The following is a 19811-nucleotide window of genomic DNA, read 5'->3' as shown; positions in this document are numbered from 1 at the left end:
TATACATCAAATTTGAAAAGCAGCGCAGAAGGCATATCAAGACATTCATCTGGTCGCATCCGTGCTGTTGCTAACTCCAGCTGCTGTTCAAGTATTCCATATCCCATTCAATTACTCATCACTCCTAATTTACCTCCCTAGTATGACACTTCTGAATGGCAGTCACCTCTCTCCCGATCATCCCCATCACTCTCCTACCGATCCCGCTTTTCCTGCATTGCTCGAATATGGCCACTCAACCCTCCGCCCGCATTTCATCCCCTATAAAAAACCCCCTACTTACTCTTAATGATCATCACCTTCTTCGCTTTCCGGTGCTTGCTGTGCACTTTGGCAATGTGTCGATTCAGCGTGTACCCCCGGAGGAACTTGAGCCCGCAGAATTCGCAAGCCGTCACCGTAAGGCCCGGAGCCAGCTCACCATGCACTTCGTACATGTGCCGCTTCAGGTTGTACGACTTGGTGAACCGCATCTGGCACGGATCGCACGCCAACGAGCATCGCGTCCCACGATCCCACGCGTGCACGCTGTCCATGTGCTGTTCGAAATCGTAGTGCGTCGAGAAGCTCTCCTGGCAAAGTTCGCAATCCGGTGGCGGTTTGTTCGGGTCGAGCTTCCCCTTCCGGAATGCTACCCGAGAGGGACGTGATTCTGATAAGTTGGCCGCGGATGACGCGGCTTCTGCACCTGCTCCTGCTGGAAGAGCTATCAACCCCGGACTGCTTCCGCCGAGCGAAATCTGATTCACTTGCACCGAAATCGATAAGCTGCTCGTTTGGGAGTACAGCGAAATCTCCGCTGGAGACTGAAAGCTACTACTATTGGCTACAAGACTAGAATCTACTGACTGTGGTTCCCCATCCTCGTCGTCGTCTTCCTCCTCGTCCGGTTCTTCCTTGCAGTCGTCTATCACAATCGTCGGAGGCTCCTCTGAATCTTCTTCTTCCTTGATCAGAACGTCCGGTTCTATTGTGGCTATTTGTTGTTGTGCTGCTTGCGCAGCAGCAGCTGCAGCTGCTGCTACTACCGAAGCCGCCGCCGCCGCAGCAGCAGCAGCGGCAAGCTGTTGCTGTTGCTCGACGGCCAAACGACGCTCTTCCTCCTCCTGCCGTTCCTTTTCCAATTCTCTCCGCGTTCGAATCATCACATCCTGACGAAGACACTCCTCCCGAAACTGACAGAACAAATCCAACATCTGTAGGCATTTGTCGCAGATGACCGCTCCGGAATCCTGTGTCCGCGTCAGGGTTACCGAGGTCAGGACGTCAATCATCCGAACCAGCTCATCCTTAGGGTCTTCATCGCCGGGGGGAAACAGCGGATGTATCACCACCCCCTCCGATGCACACAGTCTGCAAAAGTACTCCAGGGTGCTAGGTGGAGGAAACCGAGAGGGGGAGGCCCAAAGTGTTAGGGCAAATATCACGGCGAATTTCAACGATACTCACTATTCGTCATTGTCCATGGCACGCAGCAGTGGTTCCGGTTGGTTTGCAGCAGATTGGTGCTGATTTATTGTTCGTTTTCGCGGTGATATTTTAATTTTTAATTTTATTCTCACTGTCTCGGCTGCGAGACACCCACCAACGCACAATCACGACGGGCTTTTTGTTTACAAGCGAATCGCGATGTTCTGACAGCTGAGTGGAAATGACTGACGTTTCGGGAGCTCCATCAGACTCGCTTTCTGGTAGGGGTGAATATTGATCTCGGAAGTGGTGAATATGAAAGACGGTGCAAATTTCGAAAGATTATTTATATTTAATTAAATAAATTTTATCGGAAAAAAGTACACTCAACAATTAATTAAATAAAAAAAAAGCTTAAAAAGTATGCAAATTCCCGTTTCACCGTATTGAGTCCGAACCATGATTACTTCGGAAGTAGTAATATATGATAAAATGCGAAATAATCACTTGTGATAAAAATTTATGTTTTCAGTATTAAATGTTATTCTTTTAGAATATTAATAAATATTGAAAAAATATTAAATTCAATCAAAATAGATTTAAATTCAATAAAAAAAGATTAAAATACTATCAAAAATTATTAAAATTTATTCAAACAAGATAGCTTTCAATTTAATGAACTGGGTTTAATATCACATTATTAGTTTTTAGCAAAAAATAATTAATGTTTAATCATTAGATATGATTGAACTGAGTTTAATGTCAAATTCGACAGTGAGCATGCATAAGGGCCTATACGCGATGATCGATTCTCTTCGTCGATTTTCACCTTTGTTAATAACTCGCTAGATTTAACGTTTCTCAGTGCGTTTGCTGTTGCTTTTGATAGCTAATACAGCCTGTTACTACTCTGCATTGAACAAATTCTAGAAAATTGTTTCGCTTAGCTATAGCAATGTAAAGAGAAAATCAATGAAGAGAATCGATCATCGCGTATTCGCCCTTATGCAGGCTCACTGTCGAATTGTTTTTTTTTCTTCGTTAGAGAGACGTTCAGCCAGTGGCTGATTTTGTTCAACATGCAACACATTGCACGTAACGAATTATCTGTTGATGATCACAAACCTGTAAAGAGTGTATAGGAATAATAATTCATGTTGATGCTACAAATAATCAGAAATACGAGCATAACGTTCAAACTGTGAAATCCTTTCATGTTGTAATAAAGATGATGCTATTGCTAACCGGCTTGGAAATCCAAACGTGCGTTTTATCAACGCATCCTACTCACTTAAATTTTAAATTTTTTCGCCGAGATTCCAACAGCCGAGCAGTTCTGCAATATATTTTGCTGAGATTCAGTAAAACATTTGCCGAGACTCAGCTAACAAATGACATTTTGCTGAGATATCAGCTAACAAACAGATATGATCAGCAAAAGTAAATGCCGAGGTAATCGGCTGTTGGAGATTTTACCGAGCTAGATTAAGTGTGATATTACACCAGGGAATCAGTTTTTTTTTCGTAGAGTCCACGTTTGATTTCATCCTTTTCGTTATCTGAAACAGGGAATTCTATACAGAGCTGGAAAAAGGGTCTAATGATCGATTCTCTTCATCGAGTTTCTTTTTTGATAACCACGGCTATGCAAACAGTTTTCGTGCTATTTTGCCACATAGCATGTTAAAGGAGGTTTTTATCTATCGTCCAAATCGTCAAATACAACAGGGAATGTTGTTGCAGCTGAGTTATCAACGAAAGAGAAAGTCGATGAAGTTAGGTGCAGAACCGGTTATGATGACATCTGTCACGCAGTTTTTTCTTGCGCCTCTAGAGCACGACTGTTGGATACCCTAGTGGCCCGAGGTAGACAACCCTTCCGTGAAGTAAGATATGTATTGGGAATCCGTGATCTTCCCTACATGCAGGCGATCTACAAATTCCTTTGTTTGTCTGATGATAGAGTTTGATGTGACCATCCCCTCATTTCCAAACAATTTCCAGCCATTGTGTCCCAGTCTTATTATCCTCCTGTTTCTATGCTTCTTTTCCCCCTGCCCAGCCAGGATTTGGTCAACCGTCCGAGAGTTTCCTACCTAGCTCCTTCCAATCGAAATTGTTACCCATTAACCTCGAGCCCACCACGAGTAATTGGTACCCAATACTAACCTAGAACTACTGCTGTTTAAAATGTAAATTGAAACATTACTGATTGACACGACTGAGGTTAGTAAATAAACGAACTAGTTAAAAAAAAAGTCGATGAAGAGAATCGATCAAAGCAGGTAGGCCCTTTTTTCAGCTCTGTATAAAATTGTATGGCTCATGGACAAACTTGTGCTACATCAAAAACCGCTGATAAAGTCGGTTGTGTACTTCCTATAAACAAATCGTAGCCAACACCTTTTTGGTATCTCTTTTCAGCAGCGAATCTTAATGTTGCTGATAGTTTTAACATCGGCTGCACAAATGAAGATTTAACACCTCCTAATTTATCCTCCACAGTGTTAACATAGAGGTGTTAAGCCGATATCTGAAGAATTCTTTGGAAACTAATCGGTATATCAAAAATAGGAAAAGCTTTAGATTGTTTAAACAGTGCCATTTTCAACAAATACATATCTCTCAATCTTCGACGCTCAAACCACACCGTTCCTAAATCTTCAGTTTCGTTCTTGTCATCTCTGAACCAAAACTCAAAACAACCAATGTTCGACAAATCTACTTTCATTTCTAGCATCTAATTCCATCGCGCTTCACCTTTTTGCAGAAAATTTTCAAAATCTTCATAAATCTTTTTTCAATCTGCTCATTCTACATTCAGCTCAGAACAGCAAAACGAAATCTTTCCTGCATCTATAATGGTATATATTAGAGTCTGTAATGGTCTGTATATAAGAGTCACGTCAAGAGAAAAGCAGTGGAACTCGCATCACGGTTTTGTGGACCTTTATACCCTGGACAGACTATGGCTTATATCATGTAATATAGGCTGTCTTGAAATGAGCACTCATACATAGGATTTCCAGTGAAAACTAGATGTATGAGTGCTCATTGCAAGACAGCCTATATTACATGATATAAACCATAGTCTGTCCAGGGTATTAATAGCATTACAGAACAAAAGTGGAACTTCGGATCAGAAAGTGGATCCACTATTATTTGGCGCACACTAGCGCACCTAAGTAGACGGAAAGCACAGAACAGAACCGGAAGTGCAAACAAATTGGTGAATCAAAAAGTGGTACGTTTTCCTGCCTTGTTAGCTTCACGCAGAAGTAATACAAACAAAATAGTTAAAGTAGAGGTAACAATTCTTTGGTTCAAGCAATCTAAATATTTACCTTATTTGACAAAACGCAGGTAATCATTATTGAAAACATTTTGAATGAAGAAAAGAGGCCTGCTTATAGAGCTTTTTGACGTTTAATCGGCGCACACTACTACACCATTTAAATCGAACGAGTGCGAGCAAGAGGGAAATAGATTAGTGGGAAAACAAACCGTTCATTCATCCATGTGTGCTAGATAGAGAAAGATTATTAAACATCAAAAAGGTTTATAGTCGCTATATTCATAGTCTGGCGAATAGAATTTCGATCTATCAAAAAGTGGAACCAACTCAATATATTGTAGACCAACAATTGAAAAGGTACTATCAACTTTTATAAACAAAACGTTGATTATTCTTTCCTCGCCAATCGGACGCAAATTACCAGCATCATCGGATAGGGGAAATTTTCCCCAACCCAAAGATGGTGTTAGTTTGCGTAGGCGAGCCTTGAGTCACGAGAAAAGGGTTTCCGAAGTTTTGTTCGCAATAGCTTCTTTTCTGTTGTTGGTCGTGATTTACTCGATTGGTTCCACTATTTGACAGCTCAATTGGTTCCCGAGATTCTATCCGCCAGACTATGATTATAGCGACTATACTACCATAGAGGTAACTCTAAGACCACTGGGTCCCGAAGAAAATCATTATTATTTTTGGCTCACTCAGTACCAGAACAACGGTCCCAAGCAGTTCCAAGATATTTCACTCACCCCTGCATGTTCTGCATGAATCCACACACCCCTGATGTTATCTGTCAAACTTTCATAGCGAATCAAAACAAACATAGTGTAGTAATAGAATTTCAACTAGAATAGGGTACGTTAATCGTTTGCTTGGGACCAATAGGCTACTAAAGTGGTGAGCCAATTTCAAATCGTTAGTTTCGTATTGATTGTTGATACTACTGCTGTCATGATTATCTGAGATTTCAGTGCCAACATTTTAAAGGGGCGTAATTGCTTTTGTAAACAATGGCTTTAGACGTCGATTTCTCGCAAATGAAAACCCACACCTCCAAATTACAAATGCTAGCTGATACAGGAAACATTCCTCTGCGTGCTGGTGTCATTAATTTTCATGAGTGAGCTTTCATTCGTGAGATATCGACGACTAAAGCCATTGTTTACAAATGCAATTACGCCCCTTTGAAATGTTGGCACTGATTTGTCAAATAATGTAAATATTTACACCGATTGCATCGAAGAATAGCTGCAATTTCCAAACCTACGACTACTTAGATGCCTCCCTTCAGATAACGACTTGAGTACGGTACAGTCGATAGAACTGTTTCAACACATTGTAGGTACATAAGCAAATCGATGTTCATCTCTTTTTGCCAGTGGTGGCGGGGAGGATACCCCTCACCACCCCTCTCCAACTGGGGAGTTTGGTAAAGAGAGATGTTCAACCCGATTCGTACCTTCCTCAAAGTTGTCCTTGCTCGCTTTCTACTCTCTATATACAATTTTTCCACTGCCGAACTCTAACGGAACTATCAACTCTAAACTTTCATCTCCTCATCTATCGTATAAAATGACCACTTTAAGCCTGTTATTTGAAGCTTAGCATCTTCAACTAAATTTAACATGTTCATTCTTACTGTTTGCTTACTAAGGTCCTCATTTTACCCCAACGGTTTTAATTCGGTTACAACACAAACATTTTTTTAAATCTTCCTTCATAAGATTCAAAAGTTTACTTTCAATATTCAATTTGTATTTATGATAGGGGCTTGATGATAAATAGGGCTTAAAGCTATCAATTTGGTTAAAATCATTCGAATTTTCCCGTGAATTAGGTATCATCAGTAAGGTCCCTTAATAAAATTTGTATGGTATTTTGCTTAACTATGTATTGAGGGTCTCATCCATTCCATTTGTGGAATATTTCTATCGTTTGGGTTTTCGTTCGGGTATGGTATTTTTTATTAGGGTCGCCATATCATTTTCTTAAGGTGGCCAAACTGCCCCACTTTCCCCTACATACTTACCTCAATAACAATGAGAGTCACCTCACTCGCGGCACAGAATAGGCCTAAAAAAAGCCAACCGTCTACCAAACTGTAACGGACATGGACTTGTTTCGGCATCAACAAATCCACCAACATGCACCACGTAATATTCCGTATAAAATTGTATGCTATACTTTTCAACAGATAATAAAAGGTATAATTTTCTTTATTCGTTATAAATGTATCAAAAAAAAATAATAAAAAAAAATTAAAACGGAAGATATTCAACAAACTACCGTCTTCCGTCAGCCCGAAGCCATCCGAAAGACCTTATTTTCCTGTGTCATCATCATTCTATTAGTGTCTACGCGTCGGCATCGAGTTCCACCCGACGCGTTTCGTCTATTTCTCTCTGATTCGTAATTTGCTGCGAGTGCTACTTTTTGACAAACTTCGCCTTCGATTCGTCCGCCACCCAGGACTGCTTGTGGACGTTGTAGAGATGGCCTAGCAGCTGGAAGCGCCGTGGGAATCGCTTATCACACTGATCGCACGGAAATGGCCGCTCGCCGGTGTGCGTCCGCAGGTGTTCCCCGTACGCAAACTGACTGCGGAACTGCCGGCTGCAAAAGTTACAGTTTATCAGCGGCTTCGGTCGTTCCTTGGCACGACCCCGAGACCGGATCCGGTCCTGGTGGGCGAGTAACAGGTGTTCTTTGAGCTGCTGCAGGTTGTTCTGATCGGCACTGCAGATGTAGCATGCATACGAACGTCGCTCCAGCAGTTCGATCTGGCGACTTTCCTCATCGTCCTCCGCAGTGCCGGCATTGTCGCCGTGCAGTTGCGAACCGGCACCCGGACCTGATGCGGCCGCGGCAGCAGCCGCTGCGGCGACGACTGCTGCGGTAGCAAGCGGACCACCACCAGATGCCAGGGCAGCGGCGGCTGCTGATGCAGCCGTAGTTGAGTTCTGCGCTACCGTCGATGGCGGTGGCGTCGATTCCTGCCCAGCAATATGGGTTCGCATGTGCAGCAACAGCTTGGATCGGTTTAGGAAAGGCCGACCGCACAGCAGACAGGTGAAGTCCATCCGGCGGCGCTTGCGAGAGTCTGTCGATTCCGAACTGCGCCGCCGCACGCTCGGAATCCTGTAGTCGAAGGCACGATCCTCGGAGTCGTCCGTGTCGTCGGAATTTTGCTAGAGAAGTGGAAAGAGAGATAGAGAGGAAACTGGATTAGATATATTAAGAAGGTTGGTTGGTTGTCTTTATTATGGAGATTTTCAGCCAGGTGCTGGTTAATCTCCGGCTAAATTCAGTAGAAGGTATGATAGAATTTACGAAATGTATTTTATAGTTCTCTCTGTTCTAGTGAAGGAAGGTTTTAAATATTCTCTAACGTTTCGGGGTTGGCCAACCCGAAAAATTTCTAGACCGGGTCGGGAATCGAGCCCAGTAGTCTCCAGCATGGTATTGCTTTATAGCTGCACCTTTACTGACTGAGTTAAGAGAGGCACCCAACTTAAACGGACAAATTTCAGATCATAATTGTTAAATTCAACAGACTTCAAAAAATATTCCTTTACTATGTGAGTCAAATTGTTAGCAGTTCGGTTAAAAATCGCACATTTTGTTTTGTGATATTTTCACCAAAATGTGTAAAATATTGATGATATTGGTGCACAAACGTTATGCAAGAAGTTTATAATCATTAAAAACAAAATAGAACTTTAACTAATCATGTTTTATTACTTCATGTGTGAAGTTAACGATTTACATAGTTGGAGATGCTTAACGTCAAATATCAGACTTAAGGTGGACATTTTATACGATAAATGAGGAGATGAAAGTGTTCCATAGTAACCACATGAAATGAACATCTTAGAAGCCTATGAATAATTAAGCTGTTTGACACAACTATTTTCTACATTGATTAATGTTCTGACATCCGAAGTATATAGTCCTAGTTAACCAACAACCAGTCTTTTTTTTTAACTAGTTCGTTTATTTACTAGCCTCAGTCGTGTGTGACACTTTGCGGAGCCAAAATCAGTAATGTTTGATTTACATTTTAAATAGCAGTATTTCTAGGTTAGTATTGGGTACCAATTACTCGTGGCGGGCTCGAGGTTAATAGGTAACAATTTCAATTGGAAGGATCTAGGTAGGAAACTACAACCAGTCTTTTATTGGAGCCTGTAACATCTGGCGACGAGGACAATTTCGAGTCACTTTAAGGTGATTTCTTGTAGAGTCCACAAATAGCTGCCACATAGACTATAAATGCACTTCCACCTCGAATTTTCAATTACACAAAACTCTGAAATTGCTACTGCCTGTATGCGTGCAGCAAACGTGGAGTAACAGTTTCATTGTAGTACGTGTCGTGGAAGCTGATATTTGTGCACTTAAAGTTTCGAAGTGGTAGCGAGAATAAGGATCTCACAGCGAACCCCCTTAAGTTGATCCAGATCAAGTAATTTGAAGATGTCCAACCAGGATTTGAAGGACGCAATTCTACGGCTCACCGAACTGGTAGCCAGGACAGGAACAGATCCAACGCATCAACCGGGCCGGTCAAGTCAACCAACGGGAAGCGAGAAGATCGTCGAATCGTTGGCCACGGGAACTGGAGACTTCTACTACGATCCTGACGGTGGAGTATTCTTTGACGCTTGGTACGCCCGCTACAAAGATGTTTTCAAAATCGACGGCAAGAATCTGGACGACCCCGCGAAGGTGAGGCTACTCTTGAGGAAGATTGCCACCAGTTCCACGAACGGTACATCAATAGTATCCTGCCAAATCATCCACGCGATTTTTTTCTGGACGAAACGGTGAAGAAACTCAATATGCTATACGGCCGCCAGACCTCCCTTTTCAACGATCGGTTCCTGTGCCTTAAATACATGAAGAACGATTTGTCGGTGGAACGATGCTGACGATTTTTCAAGCTTCGCTGCCTCCTTGAATAAACACAGCTCTCGACGACCGGTTCAAGGCACTACGTTTTGTTTTTGGTCTACAATCTCCGCAAGATGCAGACATCCATACCCGATTAATCGGTAAGTTTGAAGCTGAAGATAATGCTCCGCCGGCGGAAGGTTTGAAGTTTACATTGGAAAGTCTCGTCAAAAGTGCCATCGGTTCAACAACTTGAAGCAGGACAACAAAATGATAGATAAACCTGTTCCGGAGAAATCCGTCGTTAACACCGTTTCAATGAAGCTCTCAAGAAAAAGTCGCCGAAGTCCCCATGCTGGTTCTGCGGTGATCGGCATTTTGTGAAGGAATGTCCCTATCAAGACCACAACTGCAACAAGTTCATCAAGTCCAAAGGAATTTCCATCAAGCGTATCGATCTTCAAGGCAAGAGGAAATACGTTTCTGTAGGAATCAATGGCAAGCTGGACTGCGCTTCCGATGCCACGATCATATCAACACAAACGTGGGAAGCAATCGGAAGACCAAGCATCAAGTAATCTGAGATAACGGTAATCAGCGCTTCGGGAGACAACATCAGCATTGTTGGTGAGTTATGCGAGTATATCTAGCCTGACCATTTGCTGTATAACGTGATGAACTAGCCTACGGCTAAAAATCACGTAAATAAAGGAAAAAAGTTATCCACAGAATTAACCATCCGAGGTGTGAAAAGTGCAGGAGTTGTCTGCGTGTCATAAAACCCTGATTTGAATAACCTGGGAATTGAAACAAAATGCTGAGTTGACAACCTGGAAGGAGCGGAATACCTAGCCCTGGTCCTCACAAGTTTCTACTTAACGCCTCCCCGAGTTATATAACAAAAGACTACCAGCTGAAACATGGACACAGCTGGGCTGGGTGGCGTAACCTGGGCAATGTTGCCAGTCCGGCAATAGCAAAATGGCGCGATAACCATAGTACGGTGACAGAGGAAATGCTTCACCAAACCCGAGCGTCTGTTCACCATGGAGGGTGCGGCTCAAAACGGCGTCTGTTCTCCATGTTAGGAGCGGCTGATCACCGTCCTAGTGCCAGCGTGCACGATGGTCCCCGGCGAGACAGAGGGTTGGGGCAGGCCCAACAAGCCGCGCTGGAAAAAACAAAGTTGCAAATACTGAAGAAAGAAATACGGATCGGAACAATCGGCACAGACCTACGCGACGAAATAAGGATTACGATTGGAAACCCGGAACATTGAACTGCAACTCGCTCGGCTTCCCGGACTGCGTTAGGTTAATCTATGACGAACTTCAACCACGCAACTTGGAAGTCGTAGCACTGCAGGAACTTTGCTGGACGGGACGAAAGGTATGGAAAAGCGGGCATCGAGCGGCTACTTTCTACCAGAGCTGTGGCACCACCAACGAGCAGGGAACCGGCGCGTGATTGGTTGGCAGCCGATCAACGCGAGGATGTGTAAGTTGAAGATTAATGGGCCGTTTCTTCAACTACAGCATCATCAACGTGCACTGCCCACACGAAAGGAGACCCGACGACGAGAAAGAAGCGTTCTATGCGCAGCTGGAGCAGGTTTACGAGGGCTGTTCGCAACGGGACGTAGGACGTAGGTAGGACGGGAGGCAATTAGGCCTATTCTGCGCGGCGTGTGAGGTGAGGTGAAGTAATGGTGAAGTGACAATTGTCACCTCGGGTGAGGTGAGTCTCCGTGCAAATCAAATGGAGAGTCACCTCACGCGAGGTGACAATTGTCACTTCAGAAGTGACAGCGTGTCACCTCACCTCACACGCCGCGCAGAATAGGCCTAAATGTATATACCGGCAATCGGGCCAAACAGCCTGCATGCCGTATCGAACGACAACGGCCTCTCGGGGTATGGTAGTTCGAAGAACCTTTTTCCCCCGCAAGGATATCCACAAAGCCACCTGGAGATCACCTGACCAACACACAGAAAACCAAATCGATCACGTTCTAATCGTAGGGAAATTCTTCTCCGACATTATCAACGTCCTCACGTACCGCAGTGCGAACATAGATTCGGGCCACTACCTAGTTGCAGTATACATGCGCTCAAAACTCTCGACGGTGCATAATACCCGCCGAAGTCAAACGCCGCGACCCAACATTGAGCAACTACGGGACGCCGGAGTTGCCCAGGACTACGCGGAAGAGCAGCTTCTCTTGAAGATGGCTGGAGGGACATCCGTTCCGCCATAAGTAGTACTGCTGCAGCGGCACTAGGTACTGCAATCCCGGACCGAAGAAATGACTGGTTTGACGGCGAATGCAAACTGTTAGTAGAGGAGAAGAATGCAGCACGGGCGAGAATGCTGCAACAGTACGAAATTGAATGTGGAGCGATACAGACAAGCGCGGAACAGACAAAGCTCGGTTTTCCGAAAGAAGAAGCGTCAGCAGGAAGACAGAGATCGCGAGGCGCTCCAGCACTGAATTTCAGTTCTGACACTGATATTCGTTGCAAACACGACACCAGGCGGTACTGCTTTGATATTACTATTCATATGAATATAACTCTACCGGTTGTTTGAGAACGAACATAATATTTTTCCATTAACAAAATCAATGATTTTAATCACATGAATTCTTTGTGAATTCTCACATAAGATTCATATGATTCTCCGTGCACAAATCAGTAATACGTTTGTACCGATGCCCAAAGCTACAACACAAAGCCGATTAGACCGTATTGTGTGAGTATTTACGTATTTACACTCATTGCTCTCAACACAAAAGAAGTGCTCCTAGCGAACTCGCTTTTCCTGCCTTCATCCATAGGACGATGAAAATCCAATGACGTTTCAATGCGTTTGGACGGAATTGAAACTCGTAGGACGAATTTGGAACCAAGATTTTTTTTAATATCTTTGTTAGGGAGACTTTTAGTCGGTGGCTGGTTCGTCTCCGGCTTGGAATCAAGAAGCAGTGTTAGATTTTTAACAATATCTCAAGAATGTGTGGCTCTTTATCAAATTCAACGGTACTTATGGAAAGGGGAATAAATTTAGAACTCATCTTTGATAGAAACATTTCATTTATTGTTAAAACCTGTTCAAGAAAGAGAGATATCGCGTCGGTTGCGATTAGTAGGACGGAAATCAGATCAAAAACCCTATACTGATGGTCCCGTAAAACTCGTTGCGAGCGTTTGCCAAAATTAATTAACATGGAAGCACTCACCTCGTTCCTCGCCTGCAGCTCCTGGAACACGTTGAACAGCATCTCCCGGTTGGTTTGTTCGTTCGGATCGACAGTCACTTCATTATCACTGTCCTCGTTCCCGTCGGAGTCGTTCCGCAGGAACAGACTCCTCAGGTAGGACACTTCCGGTTTCTCCGACGGCTGTTGCTGTAGTTGCTGCTGCTGCTGCTGTTGTTGTTGTTGTTGTTGTTGTTCGTGGGACGTTAAATTCCCGCTCGAAGTAGAGCTGGTTGCCGTCGTCGTTGTCATTGTCATCATTCCCGTCGAAGTGGAAGCAGCAGCTGCGACGGCTGCCGCTGCCGCACGGTGCTGCAGCAGAATAGCCCGCAACTGCGAAGCCAGTGGCGTTTCGGAATGTTCTTCGTTGTGGTTTTCGTCATGATGATGATGATGATGATGGAGGTGGTGGTGTTGGTTGATTGGAGGTTGTTGATCTTCCGCTGCCGTGACAGATCTGTGATTGAGAGTGCTGGGCCCTTCCAGGGGCGATTGACGGTCCTGATTGGAACCTCCTCCTTCCAGAAGCATTCGTTTTAGGAGCGAAGGGGAGGCTTCCAGAGCGTGGGGACCGGGTTGTGCCGGGGAGTGAGTTTCTCTGGACGAGAATCCCTGCTGTTGAAGGAGCATTTGCTGCAGAAGGGAAGTCTGAGCGGGAGGGATTTGCGCATGCGATTGCGGTTCCTCTTTCGGCAGGGACAGTTCATTGTGATCTTCATCTTCGTCTGGATGGGCGACAGCGGCAAGATTGTCCTGTTCCGGCTCGTGTTCCGCTGATGCTGTGGAAGTGGCTCGACCTGACTCGCGACTCTGGAGCAGAATACTTCGCAGGATGGAAGAACAACCTCCGGGATCTTCCTGTTTGACCAATTGAGCGTGCTGATCTGATTCTGGCGGATCGGCGGCAAGAAGCAAATCTTGGGGGTCGTCCAGCTGTTCTGGTTCCTGCTTGACTTGAACCGGGCGTTCCTGAGCAGGTTTGGCCTTGCCGCGCTGAGATTTCAGTATTTTATCGTTCTGCAGACATCGCTGCCGATAGTGGTAAAACTTGTCTAAAGTCTCCAAGCACTTTTCGCACACTTTCGATGGGTAGTCTTCCGCCAAGGTTATCTGCCGAGAGCAAAACAAAAACAACACACAAAAAGTTAATGCGCCATAAGTATCTGTGGGACGACGAAGACGACAACGCAGCAGACTGTACTTACCCGTATCGATGTGCACTCCAGTATCATGTCAATCACCTCCCGACTGGGTTCGCCTTCGGGCGGGAAGAGGGAACAAGTCAGATCCTCCACCGAGAAGCACAAGCGACAGCGACCCTCGACGTCTGCAGCTGCGATGATGGCTGCTTCTTGTTCCATTTTTGCTACTCCTCCTCCACCACCAGCGTACTATTATGTGCAATGCAGCGAACGACTGCTGGGCTGCTCTTTACCTTTGCCTTCGATCCGGAACGTCCGAAAACACCATTCCCCCACACACTTGACCGACGGATCTTCCTCTCGGAACCCCCCACAGGCACTGGAATCACTCGTATTTCCCGAAAAATGGCCAATTTCCGACCAGAAGTACACTTTTTGACTGCTTAGTATTTTTTCCTTCTCCCGTTTGTGTGACTGCGACTGCTAAAATCGACTTCCACGAAGACAGATACCTATCTCGTACTCGTCGCCGTCGTCGGACGCACTCACTCTCCCGCGCCGTGAGCGAGATTTTCCTTCGATTCGAGCAACACGACGAAATGCACCAACACACGCGCAGCGAGGTCAATAACAAAAATTTAATTTAATGTCAAACTTATTCACCACTCCAGGGAAGAAGCGGCAAAAGTGCAACTGGGGTGTCCCTCGGAGGGTGGTTTTGTGGGCCAGAGAGGTGGAGCAACTTGCGGCGGCAACGATCCGCGCGCAGCGGGAGTGTGGGTGGGTGGGCGGTTTCAAGCACAATCTCGGGGCCTCGCTCGACTCGCGCTCATTCGCTCGAGGTTGATTGAAGGCGAACCGCTCTCCTCGCTGCTGTTGTTTGTGGTAGTGGTGCTGGTGGCAGCCAAGGCAGCAGCAGTTGCAAAAAGAGAAGTGAATCAGCTGCACAATTTTAGTTGGTGTGATTAGTAGCAGTGAGTGCCGGTCGGAGCAATAATGACGAACATGATTGGGTGAGAGCGAGAAGCCGGATAGCCGTTTCCGTGCGTGCAAGCGAGATGGCTGTACGACGACGGCGCAGCAGTCATAATAGGAGGTCGTCGACCTTTCGTAGCGCGAGGTTTTGCTTTCTCTTCTGTGTATGTTTTGGATCTCAAATGCTCGCGGCGCGGGTTGCCGATAGGGAGTGTGTCTGGTGGTGCGAGTGGCACGCGGTAACTAACTGCTCGAGTGCAGTTCGGGTAGTTTGAAAGCGTAGATGACGTCATGGAAAGGATGCTGATTTTTTTTTTTGTGATGAGGAAGATCTACGATCATTGCGACGAGGTTGCAAGATTTAGGATCGCGTGTGGGTCGTGAATGGGTTTGCATTCTGTCGGCGTCGTCGTCCACGTATCCAACAACACACTACCCAACTTTGAGGAGGGTGGCCTTCTGGTTGTGAAGGCTATTCGCGAGCTGCTGGCGACGTGCGTTCGACTGAACGTCTGCTGCTGTGGCGGCGTCGAGCAAGAGATATGAATAGCAGCGCAGCGAAACGTTTTTCTTGCTGCTGCTGATGTTGTTGCATCAGTGGAGTGGCCCACCAGGCAAAACCGAACGTTAGTGCATGCTTGCATTCTGGTGTTGCTATATGGCACTGAGGACGGCCTTCAACTGCTGGCTGCCGGCCCCGTTCATAAGAGAATGCAAATCTGGTTAGGTGGCGTTGGATTGCCGAGGAAATTTTAACGATCCCCCGTCGTCCAGGGTCACCACGACGGTGCGTGACATGCTGCTGTAGATAGTTTAGGATTATGCGAACAACATATTGAAACTGACTATCTGCATGCTTGAACGAAGCATATTTGGGGCAATGAGTTAATTATGGATTTCTACCAGAATGATTGAATAGAGAACATGGAACAGTTATGCGTGTGAGGGCAGTTTAGTTAACCTCGAAAATTGTCTATTAGGGTGGGTCAAGTTTACACGGCGAATGAGAACGATACAAATTTGAGTTTAGTTCACTCATAATCGCCAAAAGTGCAGGAACTCAGCGATGAGTAAATTTTCCTCATGGTTTCATGTAGCAAACCTCTAAAATCTGCCAGAAAATGAGTAAAATTGACGAAAATTTTACTCTGTCTAGGAGTAGTACCATTAGACTGAGTGAATCCAATCGATACTCATATTCGGGAAGTTTTTCCTGGACAAACCTGGAAAAACACGAGGCAAATTTACTTATCGCTGAGTTCCTGCACTCTGTGAGTTGATCGGATTCAGTTGCGATTTGCATTTGTGGGATAATTTGAATGTTAATATGTATAGAAAACTGTATTGCAGGTTTCGCACTTGATTATACACTACTGCGCTAAAATTAAATGCCGTGGACATATGCTTGTCATGCACAGTTGTACACACCAGCTGCTCATTTGTTAATAACTTTTCACTCAGTTGTTGAAATTTAGTTATCTTTAAAGTAATTGATAGATTAGGATCATAGTTTACTGTAGACATACAAAGAGTAGGTAAATCTTATCATTTGAATCAACACCATGTGCAGCGAACATTTCTCACTTAATTTTTGCAACGCAAAATCAAATACAGTTTATTACTAGAGTTAAAATCTCCTTTTTAAACATTATTAAACATATCTATAACAAGCTTAAACTCTATTATATCGACTGCTCCAAACAGAACTTTGTTTCGTCAACTCTATGCAAAGTTATAAGCAAATGACTAGGCAAATGAGCAGTTCGCGAGCAAAACTGTGTATACCAAGCATGATTCTGAAACCTGAATTCTACTATTTACTTATCTTATTTTAAACTATTATGCTTTGAGAATCCTAGCTTATATACTTGGGGGACGTCTTCTGCGATTCTTGAGAAATTGTGATTGAGGTTGATGGATTCCAAACATGGATTCATGGAATTTCGACAAGAGTTGCTTGAAGAATCCTAGCTAAAAATTTTGACGAATATCAACAGCGATTAGAGCTCTTGGGAAATCTCAACTGAAAATCTTAAGTTTACCGAAACATAAATTATTGGTCGTATCCGATGGCTCGAGAACATTGAAGTAATTTCCAGAAGTCTCTGGTATTTTGCTTTGCTGGAATTCTTTTAACTTTGCTGTGTTTTGTGGACTTCTGGTGGTCAAAGAGAGAAACTGCTGAAGTTCTCGGATCATATATCATATATATGTTTCTCAGAAGTTCTCGAGAGATCTCTTCTGGACTTAAACAATTTGGCTGGAACTTTGGAAATTTCGTTGAAGTTTATAGAATATTTCTTAAAAATTTGATACAATGCTTGGAACTTTTCTGAATTTCTTGGAGCTTATTTCAGAGCTTGAACCTCTTCAAAGTTCTTAAATCTTTCAAAAGTATTTCTTTTTAATTGTCTAGAATGTTTGAAACTTTACTAAACTTTACGGAGCATAGCTGAAGTTTTAAGAGGTTATTTGAAGTTCTCCGCTAAATTTCTTGAAGCTGTTTCAAAGATATATTAGCTTTGCAAGATCGCCTGGGAAGTTTCAAGAAATAATGAAAAGATTCAACAACTTCTGAAAAGGTCGAACAACTTCAGAGTAGTTAAAGTACTGGAGATAAGCTTCGAGAACTTCTGAGAAATCAAGGTAAATTTGTATAACACTTGCTGGGAAACCGAGGGTGAAACCCACTGGGCAGACGATACGGCCATGCTTAACGGCCGACTGCTGAATAAGGCGTGCATGGCCGCGGCAAATTGGTGACACGGAGTCACGGGTGAGGTTCTGCGATCCATCGTTCACTTTAGCTCAGGCGGGCGTGTAGACCAGAAGCGTATGTGGAGTATATTTTAACAGAATACTAAGTGCGAGTAGTGAATCAAGGTGAAGTGTAAATCACCAATTCAGCTGATTCAGGACCTTTTTCAACCAATCATATCGCTTTCTGGTTGGCGAGTCAAGGACCACCATTGCACGCTACGGTCTAGGTGACATTTAGTTACCTTGACCTAAACGTAAAGGACATCGTTCTCGGGTTGAAGGCCCTAAACGCCAAGGAGAATTTACCTTCCCGGTTCGACAGAGGGCGGCCTTTCCGTCGTCGTTTGGCTTCGTCAGAAGGAAGTGCCTGTGCATCGGAACCATCTCCACAAACCGCTATACTAGCCCCGGTAAATTCAACCCGCCATCGCACTACAGCCTTGTGAGAAGTTTCAAGAACTTCTGATATGTTTCGAGAACATCTGACAAGTTTCGAGAACTTCTGACTATATCCGAGACCTTTTGACAAGTTCCGAAAACTTTACAGATGCTCCGAGAGCTTTTAAGAAATTCCGACAAGTTCTGAGAACATCTGACAAGTTTTGAAAACTTCTGAAAGGTTCCGAAAATATATGAGAAGTTCCGAGAACTTCTAAGAACTGTATCTTTCAGTAGTTTTTGACGTTGGATAACGTCTTTCGGCAACATACGGGGGTACAAAATTGAAAACAGTCATTTTGGATGCGTTACGAAAAATTAAAAGATTTTAAACGATAATAACTCAACCGTCTCTCGATAGATTTACGAGATAATGGCATCAATCGATTGGAAATATTTCTAGCAATTTGCTGAATGTTTCAAAACTATTGGTTTCATTCTGTAAACTATTGAAAAATGGTTAAAAGTAAACCATTGTCTAAAGATGGTGAAAATCGATTGATTTTTTTATATTCTTATACTTTCTCCAACCGAGACATCAGATGCGAGTATCTGACACCTCTGATATTTTCTGTTCTACTATATAAGCGTCCAACAGGGTCACCCGTTCCATCATTGTCTATCAGATCGTAGACCCAGTAGCAGAGCAGCAGAGCAGCAGTACCAGAGCAGCGGAAGCAGAGCAACGGCAGCAGAGCAACGGCAGCAGAGCAGCGACAGCAGAGCAGCGACAGCAGAGCAGCGACAGCAGAGCCTGGGGGCAAAAGGGCAACTACGCCGAGTGCGTTGGTGCCAGTGCTCCGGTATACTGGGCCGCCGTCATGGAATGCCCAGCTGCTGCAGTTCTCAGTCGGTCGTATTCACCGTCTGCTCCGCAAGGGCAACTACGCCGAGCGCGTTGGAAAAATGGCCCTTTTCAGGGCCACAACATTATCAAGAAAGAGTTTAACATACGTATGCGAGTATCTAACACCTCTGATATTTTCTGTTCTACTATATAAGCGTCCAACAAGGTCGCCCGTTCCATCATTGTCAACAACATCAGCCCAACAAAACGGCCCTTTTCAGGGCCACCAAACTTTCGCAAAAGAGTTATTAAGGAATATTCCTAAAATATAATATACACAATTAAGTACAACACATAACAAACGTTATCCAACGCCAACCCTGCGGTCGTATCTAGTATACAACCCTTCCAACTTTTATATTTGTCACCAAAGATGCTATTTACTGTCTGGCAGAATTCCCGAAGACATTTTCGTGCAGTTGACTCCCCCATCCGAACCTATTCGTCGGTAGCATTCGATGGAGATCTATACGCCAACTGTCGGATTTCTGCCGTACATTTTTATAAGTTTGTCAATCCACACTTTCCTGTTGCATCTGGCATCCGTCAAAGGATGGCAATCGATGTCCGTCGGTGATTGGCACGGAACAGAGATCAACGTTACATAAAGGGATGAAGATGAAGAAGAAGTCGTTTTCCAGGACGAGATCCACTAAGTTTTTCCTCTGATTCTGCTGTTGCTGTTGATAGTGCATGTGACATTACCTGCTGGGCGAATTCATCATCACTATAGTCCACAAACATTTTGGAATTTATTGTAATCAAATTTACTACACTTTTTTTTTAACGCAATTCCGA

At 44.2% G+C, this 19811-nt stretch overlaps 2 protein-coding genes across 2 annotated transcripts; both read right to left on the bottom strand.

Annotated features, from left to right (window-relative positions):
• Positions 1-261: 261 nt before the first annotated feature.
• LOC135699144 (myc-associated zinc finger protein-like) lies at positions 262-1571 on the bottom strand. Its single transcript, XM_065219362.1, has 2 exons — positions 1450-1571; positions 262-1374 (listed from the first exon to the last, which is right to left on the bottom strand). Exons 1-2 carry the CDS (start codon positions 1464-1466, stop codon positions 276-278), a joined length of 1116 nt encoding a protein of 371 aa, XP_065075434.1. The 5' UTR covers positions 1467-1571; the 3' UTR covers positions 262-275.
• A 5285-nt stretch (positions 1572-6856) lies between these two features.
• On the bottom strand, positions 6857-14508 carry LOC135699153 (zinc finger protein 853-like). Its single transcript, XM_065219370.1, has 3 exons — positions 14057-14508; positions 12834-13961; positions 6857-7890 (listed from the first exon to the last, which is right to left on the bottom strand). Exons 1-3 carry the CDS (start codon positions 14210-14212, stop codon positions 7129-7131), a joined length of 2046 nt encoding a protein of 681 aa, XP_065075442.1. The 5' UTR covers positions 14213-14508; the 3' UTR covers positions 6857-7128.
• Between the last annotated feature and the right edge of the window lie 5303 nt (positions 14509-19811).

This window comes from Ochlerotatus camptorhynchus, unplaced genomic scaffold (assembly GCF_037179485.1).
Source record: "Ochlerotatus camptorhynchus isolate MF236.1 unplaced genomic scaffold, CSIRO-AGI_Acam_v1.1 ptg000103l, whole genome shotgun sequence".
Lineage (NCBI taxonomy): Eukaryota > Metazoa > Arthropoda > Insecta > Diptera > Culicidae > Ochlerotatus > Ochlerotatus camptorhynchus.
The sequence above is the reverse complement of the archived record's forward strand: the minus strand, read 5'-3'. Positions and strand labels throughout refer to the sequence as shown.

What these genes read in the sequence shown, in the direction of transcription:
- LOC135699153 (XM_065219370.1), bottom strand. Translation starts at nt 14,212, where the DNA reads ATGGAACAAGAAGCAGCCATCATCGCAGCTGCAGACGTCGAGGGTCGC. An exon ending in TGGAGTGCACATCGATACGG is followed by an intron (nt 13,962 to 14,056) that starts GTAAGTACAGTC and finishes TGCTCTCGGCAG; the next exon opens with ATAACCTTGGCGGAAGACTA. An exon ending in AGCTGCAGGCGAGGAACGAG is followed by an intron (nt 7,891 to 12,833) that starts GTGAGTGCTTCC and finishes CCACTTCTCTAG; the next exon opens with CAAAATTCCGACGACACGGA.